Source organism: Planococcus citri, chromosome 2 (assembly GCF_950023065.1).
Source record: "Planococcus citri chromosome 2, ihPlaCitr1.1, whole genome shotgun sequence".
In the NCBI taxonomy this organism is placed as follows: Eukaryota; Metazoa; Arthropoda; class Insecta; order Hemiptera; family Pseudococcidae; genus Planococcus; species Planococcus citri.
In genome coordinates this window covers 82,000,846-82,009,651 of record NC_088678.1, presented here as the reverse complement: position 1 = coordinate 82,009,651, position 8,806 = coordinate 82,000,846, and the positions used below count along the sequence as shown (strand labels likewise).

Genomic DNA, 8,806 nt, shown 5'->3' with positions numbered 1-8,806 from the left:
GTGTTGTTTAACGCAGTCATTGATTTCCTGATACGCGAATTTGGGCTGTTACTCACTAGTAAATAAGAATTTATTTAATCAAATAACTAAGCAAATAAAACTTTCATTATTCTTAATCGATAATCCAATTTCTCAATCTCATAATGAAAACATTTTCAAAACTTCAATCAAGTTTGTAAAAATGATTTCAAAATTCACCACTTAAGCTAGCTAAGTACTCAAGTTATTTCTAAGTAAAGTTTATGAATACGACCCTTAGCTTCTCAAAACAGTCGAAATTATTCATATGTCTCGTTGCAATATGCATATTGAAAAGAGCTGTAATAATGAGCGCAATGACCAGGCTCGTCATGCTCGAATCCCTTTAAGACAAAAAATGCCTAACGACGAAATATTGGGAGAGCCTCCCTCAATATATTATGGGCATCTTAGATGATGAACCGATTGTTAAAGTAATGCGAATCGTCGTAAATCCCTTATGAAATTGAGATTTAATTGCAAAAGAAGCGCAATTTTTTAAAAAAAATTTATTGTCATTTGAAAATAATATTTTTATGTTCATTTTAGTGTAAGTAAAATATCAGGTAATGGAATTTGAAGCTTTGATTATTCGCAGTCTTTTGCCTTTATTTTCCAGCTACGAGCCGAGGAACCAGGACAAAGATGACATCGTATGCGAGTTCCTCATCGTTATCTCATCAGTTATCACTTATCATCGTTCGACAAGATCAACGAAGCGATAAGGCATAAGGGCCATTCCATATTGTCAATTCGACCAAAAAAATGCGATTTTGAAAGTCATGTCTTTCGATTTTGCTCAATTTTTTTTACAATATCTACCCACCCAGTAAGTAAGAAACCCGCAATCAGTTTGGTCCCAGCCCCCTCAGGAGGCGGATGGGGAGGGGTCTTCCATTATTTTCACATTGTCTCGAGGTACTCAACTTCAGCGCAGCGCATTCCTCCAAAACTATGATACTTTGATCAAAACTGATTTCACAGTTCGAAAGGGTATAGAATTTTGAACTTTTTAAGCATTTTGAAATTTTCAAAATTTGAAAGTTGAACTTTTAAATTGAAAGTTTAAATTTCAAAATAGCGCTGTAAGTGGGAGATACCATTTAAAATTCTGAAAAAATTTCCATACATGTACCTTTTGATGCTTTTTTGAAATATTCAAGTTTCGAAATGGAATCTCTTGATGGAGAGGGAGCACCCCCACCCCCAATTTTGAGCAAAACTTTCAAAAAAAATCTGTGGCATGTGATACATCGAATTGTATGTTTTTGGTAACGCTGAACACGAATATGACATTAGATTTTTATTTGGACCTCATCCACGGCCGACAGCACCTACCCAAATGGGGTAAAAGTTCAAAATGGGGGTTTTTTCGTGCGACACATCAAATAGTATAATTTTGGTGATACTGAACACGAATATGACGTCAGATTTTCGATGGGACCCATCCACGGCTCCCAGCACCTCCCCAAATGGGGGTAACCTAAAAACAAAAAATAGTTTCAATCGTGTGACACATGAAATTGTATCTTTTCGATATCGCTGAACACGAATATAGCCTTAGTTTTTCAAATTGACCTCACCCATGGCTCCCAGAACCTTCCCCAATTGGTAAAAGTTCAAAAAATTTGTTGGAGGCCGTGGATGGGGTCCAATCAAAAATCCAATGTCATATTCGTGTTCAGCGTTATCAAAAACATACAGTTCGATATATCATATGCCCCAGATTTTTTTTTGAAAGTTTTTCTCAAAATTAGGGGTGGGGGTGCTCCCCTTCCATTAAGAGATCCCATTTAAAAACTTGAATATTTTGAAAAAACATCAAAAGGTACATCTATGGAAATTTTTTTCAGAATTTTAAATGGTATCTCCCACTTACAGCACCATTTTGAAATTTGAACTTTCAATTTAAAAGTTCAACTTTAAAATTTTGAACATTTCAAAGTGCTGAAAAAGATCTAAATCAATAACCCTTTCGAACTGTGAAATCAGTTTTGATCAAAGTATCATAGTTTTGGAGGAATGCGCTGTGCTGAAGTTGAGTACCCCGAGACAATGTGAAAATAATGGAAGCCCCCCCCCCTCCCATCCGCCCCCTGATGGGCTGGGACCAAACTGATTTGCGGGTTTCTTACTTATACTTACTGGGTGGGTAGGTATTGTAAAAAAATTTGAGCGAAATCGAAAGACATTACTTTTAAAATCGCATTTTTTTGGTCGAATTGACATGGAATGACCCATCAGCAGGATTCGGCAACTTTTTTTTATCGACTTAGGTAACAAGAACCCAACTCTGTTCGCGGTTTTATTAAGGAATTCATTCAGGTAAGTTATGCAAAACCTTTTTTTCATCTCCCAAACGTGTTCTTACCACGAAAATTGTTCGGAAGGGCCAGAAGGCAAATGAACTTGATTAAAGATACAGAGTGCGCCAATTCTACGAAGATGACGAAAATTCTTCTCTCAGCCCTGGGAAGAAAGATACAATTACTCGCAAAAAAAAAACAGAAGCGGTATCTATCCAACAGCTTAAAATATTTGCACCGAAAATTTTGCGAGAAAAGTGAATTTGTTTTAAGCTATGGTTTGTTCTGTAGATTGAGACCCTTCTGGGTATTAATACCAAAATTTACCGATCGCGATACATGTAGGTATATGTGTATCAAACATGAAAATATGCGCTTAATTACTGAATCCCTGAAAAGACTGGAAATTGTAGCTTGCAAGAATCCTGACGAGTTGATTAAACGAGAAATTTATTGTGAAGACTGAAGAGCCAGTCCCAGAAGTGTTATTTACGTAGGTACGTGTGACTTATGTGCAGGCAACCAAATCAATTTTAATCTCAGTGCCGTTTCGACGAATGAAACGTCATATTACGAATCATGGGAGGTATCTATGGATGACGGAGTAAAACGTACAGTAAAGAAGAAAAAATCACTGCCGATACTTGAAATGGTGAGTGTATTCGATGATTTGCTCCTTGATCAATTTTTTCATTTTTTTTACTATACTTAAGTTACTTTTTGGTGATTTACTTCAAGTTTAAAGTTCCAAAAAAATTTTTCATGTTTTTACTATAGGTACTTAAGTTACTGTTTTGTGATTTTGTTTTTACAACCTACATTCAAGTTACTTTTTTGTGATTTACCTTAAGTCATTAAAAATGAAGTTTCTTTTTTTTTAATTTTTTTGTAAGATTTCTTTTTTATTATTTCGAATAAAATAATTCATATCAAAGTTACATGTACTTTTACGACGAATAAATAACGTTTTACCACTTGAGTTGAGGGTGGATTTTCCTCAACCATTAATTGTACTCGAATGATTGATCCGTTTATCCACCGAACGGCTGTTGATCCTATTTTACCCATTTAGTTCACTCGTCATCGTCTAGAGAGAGATGCGAGTCCGTGTGTAGTGTAGTCGATAGGTGCGGGGGGTTAGGTGCCAGGGCAGTGTAATTCCACGACCGTGGCTGGCCACGGAGGTGGAAAATTTCAAATGGCTCTCCCCCCTCCCCTAAATGATATGAATTGAGCAAAATGCTGAAAATGAAGTCTGGGGTAGGTACTCTACCAACTTTGACCAAAAAAAAATTCCTCCACTGCTTTAATTTTTTTTGAAAACGATATATCAAAATAGTGTAATATTGGTAGAATTACCCAACTACAAGGAAAAAGCATTTTGTCCAACAACGATTTTACTGCAAAAAATTATCTAGGGTGGTCCCTTTAAGAAGGCCCGAGAGTCACATTTTCTACCACCCTAGAAAATGTTTTCATATGAGGCTGAAATCCCCCCCTCCCAACCATCCTCCAAGTATCTCAGCCCAGGAGTAGTTCTAGGAGTTGGAATGTCACCATCCAGCGCGAGCTAGTGTAACGGTCAAATTCGTGGCTAAAAATCCATTAATTTGTGGTTAAAGATTTGTTTAATTTTTTGTTCATTTCTGGCGATCATTTTATAATAAAATTCCAATAAGTAATATTCGGCGCCGTCAATGTTTTTGTTTTTTTCTCTGACATTTCTGTAATCTGAAAATTTTTCTCTCGTCATTCTATTCTTATTCATCTCGTCAATTGACTACGTTTATTTTTTTTATTAGATATTATTCGCCATGTTATTTTTTCCGAAATAATTATTTTGCTATTTTTCGTTTTTTTTGCATTTATTTTTTGTCATATTATTACGTTTTCACAAAATAAAACGTATTTTTATTCGTGCATATTTTCGCAAAACGTTGCTATGCTCGTTACATAAATGGGGGCCCATCCGGGATAGAAACCAAACGGTTCGTAATTTCGTTTTATATATTTTGTTTTTAACTGTTTAAAAAAAAATGCTCGTTCAAAAAACATCATTTGGTTGAAATTTTATACTAAAATACAAACATCTGCATCGTCTGTACGTATCTATGACTACGTTTTCTCCACGGAGTTTGAGTATGCTGAGTGCGTCGACCTTGATACTAAATCAATACCTCCGATTTTGGTCAATTTTCTGCAATTATTGATGTCGTTTTTCTCAGCTCGAACCGCCAGCATTCGCGATGATTTATTTGATAAATCACCAATTTATTTTCACGTACTTGAAACCCACGACATTACGTAATTAATTACCTACCTATCTTAGACCATTTTTTTTGGAAAATCGATTGATCAAAGAAAGAAATGGCAGAATTTTCAAATAATCCAAAATTGTTCAATTGTCTCCTTACATTAACTAAAACTCTGGTTAGACTTCATAATCACCTAGATTTATTAGAAGGTAACAGTATTCAAAATGTAAATGAGTCGAGTGTTTCACAAACCTCTTTTTTGTCTGGTTTATTATCTCAAAATAATGAAAAAAAAAATTCACTAGGTCAACCGATGCAAACAGAGCGGCTGAAAACCCCTGAGGTGATTTGAGAAAACCTGAGCAAATCAGCGGAGATTCATACCAAGGAACAGTGGGACGACTCCATTCCCGAAGATGAAATTCCCTCTCACCGCATACAAACAGACTACTATTCAGTCCATTTTGAAACGATTCAAGAAGTCGCAATGGCGAACCTCGCAGTCCTGAGATCAATACAAGAAAAGTTGGATGGTAAAATGCTAGCAGACAAGTTGGACACCGGTGTAGTAGTTTTAACCTACCCCGAACGAGCCCTGATTACGCAAGAGCTGATTGTGTTGGACATGGAGATCGTAGCAGTTTCCCGAGTCAGTCAAGGTAAGAATATTGTATTAAATATTAAGTAAGCAATCATTATCTCTTGAAATTTTCTCTCACAAGTCAAAATTGCAAAAGAAGCGCAATTTTTTTAAAAATTTTTATTTTCATTAGAAAAAACTATTTTTATGTACATTTTACGAGTTCCTCATCGTTATCTTATCAGTTATCAGTGTTATCACTCACTTATCACCCTTCGACAAGATCAACGAAGCGATAAAGCATAAGGGTCATTCCATGTCCATTCGACCAAAAAAAAAATGCGATTTTGAAAGTCTTGTCTTTCGATTTCGCTCAAATTTTTTTACAATATCTACCCACCCAGTAAGTAAGAAACCCGTAATCAGTAATCAGTTTGGTCCCAGCCCCCTCAGGGGGCGGGTAGGGGGGCTTCCATTATTTTCACATTGTCTCGAGGTACCCAACTTCAGCGCAGCCCATTCCTCCAAAACTGCACGCTAATTATTCTAACATGTAGATACCAATGAAGTGATTTGGAGCCTTGAGGTTATGGTTAACGATTTTCCACAATAAGTAAGTAGGAACCCAAGATTAGGAATTTGTTAAGGCATATTAGGTTTTTTTTTCGACTTGAAAAAATGCGAAGTTCTATCCAGGGTCAGTATGGGTTAATATTTTTTCTTATAAAATGTAATTTTTTCGAAATTTCTATCGATCTCCGAAGAGTTAAACAGGCTGAAAAATCGTTGAGCGAGTTTCAACTCAATTTGAGCGATATCGTAGACCTTCCAATTTCAGTTTTCTAATTCACCCGGGGGAAATATTGATCAACTTGAAAAAAAAATTTCAACGAAAATTTTGCAATAAAAGGTTGAATATGTACAATTTCTTTTTGAATACTTACAAAAAAAATTAGATTTCATTTTTGGAGATAAAAAATGATTTTTTTTGGAAAGAGAGGATCGAATTTTCGTGTTTGAGGGAAAGGTGATTTTCAAGTAACTCATTTTTGAGAAAAAAGGTTGAATTTTGCTTTCGGGGGAAAATTTGAATTTTGATGGAAGATAAAAATGAGTTTTCACTTTTCGATGAAAAAAAAATCAATTTGAAATTTGAATTTTTGATGGAAGTGAAAAATGAGTTTTTATTTTTGATGAGAAAAAAAATTTGAATTTGGATTTAGGGAACGATTTTTGAAAGAAAAGTGATCGAATTCTGTTTAGAAAAAAATTGAATTGACTATGGTTTTTTTATTTTTCTGCTGGAAAAGTTGTGGACGGGGGGGGAGTAGAATTTCGAATTTCGAGGGGAATGGGAAATGTTTTAATTTTGTGTGAAAAAAATAGAATTTCCATTGAAGGGGAAAAAATGAAGTTCTGAGTTTTTTTCTCTAAAGTTGAATTTTGCGTGAGTGAAAGCAGAGAAAAAAAATGAATTTAAATGTGTTGTGAAACCAAGGCAGTTCTCTAATTTATTTTTTTGAAATTTTGATGATTTTTTACATATATATAGGTATATTTTTTGAAATCAAATTTGATATCCATTTTGAAATTTTTCAAAAATCTGAAAATGAACTGCAGTGCTCAAAATTTTCGTAGGTATGGTATTTTTGCGTGTTTTTTCGATCTAACTTTTCGTTTGGGTGTTGGGAGAAAATAAAATTCAAGTTTTCGAATTTTGGGGGAAAAATTGAATTTTATTTGTTTTTTTTTTGTGACAGAAAATTTGAATGTCGTCTACGTTTCTATAAAAAGAAAAAGAAAAATGTGTTGTTCAGAGAATGTAATTTTCTTGTGGTTGGGGGAGGGGGAGGGGGAATCGAATTTTGTATTTATGGGAAAATTAATTTTCAAATTTGGAATGAAAAAGAAAAAAAAAGTTTGATTTTTCGTTTTTGGGGGAAAAGTTGGTTATGCGTCGGAAGGTGAGGGATCGGATTTCGCTTTTTTTTGTGATGTGTGTGGGGGGGGGGGTTGTCAAAATGTTGAGTGAAATTTGGGAAAAGGGTAAATATTTGTGTTCAATATTTATGTATTTTGAAATCATTTGTTTATTTATTTGTGTTTTTTGTTGTTTTTAGAATTGCAAGGCATGGAGGAATGCCTGGGGTCTCCTGACGCGCCAGTATCATCCTCAAATGATGACGTTCCGGAGCCAACAGGGCCTGACCCCGCCCAAGGGGAAGAGGCTATGGAGATTGAGGCTCCAGAAGTAGGACAAAATTTAGAGCCCCTGGCTGGGGTTGAAGCGGTGGCAGAAGGTGGAGTAGAGGAGCCTGTAGCTGGTCCCTCTCAGCCGGCTGTGGAAGATGATCGAATTGGAGAAACAAGGGTAAGGGTGATGTTTTTTTTTGTGTACAAATTATTTGTTATTTTACTTTGAATTCTGTTTCATCTTCTTTTTTTCTCAATTTTTCAGATGGTTGGAGGGGAACAAAAAATAACCCACAAAGGCACGAATACTGGGATCCGAAGGGGACGTTGCGCTGCATGTCCTGTACTGTTCTCCCTATTCTGCTGTCCTGAAATCAAAGCGGAAAGTGGGTTGGCACGCAGTGTGCCCTTTGCCGTCGCGCCACTTTTGTAAACGTGCACTATTGGGCAATGAGACATGAGAGTAGGTTTATTTTTTGTTTTTTTGTTTTTTCTAAATTTCTTCTTTTTTTGTAATTTTTGTTTTTTGAATATTAATTCATTTTTTTTCCAGATTGACTTCGAAGATGTTCTTCAAAAGGTACCTAAATGAAAATATGGAAGTTCACGAATCAAAAGTGAACTTCCATTTTAAATTTCGGCAGCTATTTCCACATACATTATGTAGGCTATGTAAATTTGAGAGAGTATTTTGTTAAGTTCAAGCCGCCGGTGGCTGAAGGTCAGCTGTTTATCCCTAGCCACCGTGCCACCGATGAGCAATCATTTGTATTTTTTTGTAAAAAAAAAAAAATGTTGTATTTTTGTATGTATTTTTTTGTATTTTGTCTTTCTTGTACTTATATATTTTTCTGACTTTTGTGCGTTTTACTTGTACTTGGGACAAATGGGGGGGGGGGGGGTGGGGGGGTGTTGATTATTATTTGCATTTATTTGTAAAATTCTTTTTTGTGTTTTTCTCTTCGTTTTGTAGGTTTGAACAAGTGCATGTACAAAAAGAATATGTATTAGGTATAATTATAAATAATTATAATTCTAAAGTTAAGGTGTCTATTTGTACATTGATTTATTGTAATACTTAAGTTGATTTGCAATTTTGTAAGGAGGGGGGAATAAGTTAAATGAATTTTTAGTGGGGAAAATATACCACTGGTAACACGTTACTAAAAGTACAGATAGCCAACAATTTTCCGAGCTACCGTTTTAACACAGTTGGACCTATCCACGACTTCCAGCACCTCCCCAAATGGGGGTAACCTAAAAAAAAATAGTTTCAATCGTGTGACACATGAAATTGTATGTTTTCGATATCGCTGAACACGAATATAGCCTTAGTTTTTCAAACTGACCTCACCCCATGACTCCCAGAACCTCCCCCAATTGGTGAAAGTTCAAAAAATTACTTTCAAAAACAACACCATTGATTTCCACAATGGGGGCATGTATTCCTGCAG

General features: G+C 35.4%; 1 protein-coding gene across 3 annotated transcripts; it reads left to right on the top strand.

The window, feature by feature from the left end:
* Positions 1 to 2,070: 2,070 nt before the first annotated feature.
* LOC135838050 (uncharacterized) lies at positions 2,071 to 8,211 on the top strand. 3 transcript variants are annotated; one of them, XM_065353580.1, is made up of 7 exons: positions 2,071 to 2,531; positions 2,616 to 2,665; positions 2,738 to 2,976; positions 4,885 to 5,238; positions 7,280 to 7,530; positions 7,618 to 7,815; positions 7,906 to 8,211. In XM_065353580.1, the coding sequence occupies exons 4-6, from the start codon at positions 5,067 to 5,069 to the stop codon at positions 7,783 to 7,785; spliced, it is 591 nt and encodes a 196-aa protein (XP_065209652.1). In that variant the 5' UTR covers positions 2,071 to 2,531; positions 2,616 to 2,665; positions 2,738 to 2,976; positions 4,885 to 5,066; the 3' UTR covers positions 7,786 to 7,815; positions 7,906 to 8,211. The 3 variants fall into 3 exon arrangements, with proteins under 3 accessions (XP_065209652.1, XP_065209653.1, XP_065209651.1); XM_065353581.1 differs by lacking the exon at positions 2,616 to 2,665 and having other exon boundaries at positions 2,071 to 2,343; positions 2,843 to 2,976; XM_065353579.1 differs by having other exon boundaries at positions 2,071 to 2,343; positions 2,409 to 2,976.
* The last annotated feature ends 595 nt before the right edge of the window (positions 8,212 to 8,806 follow it).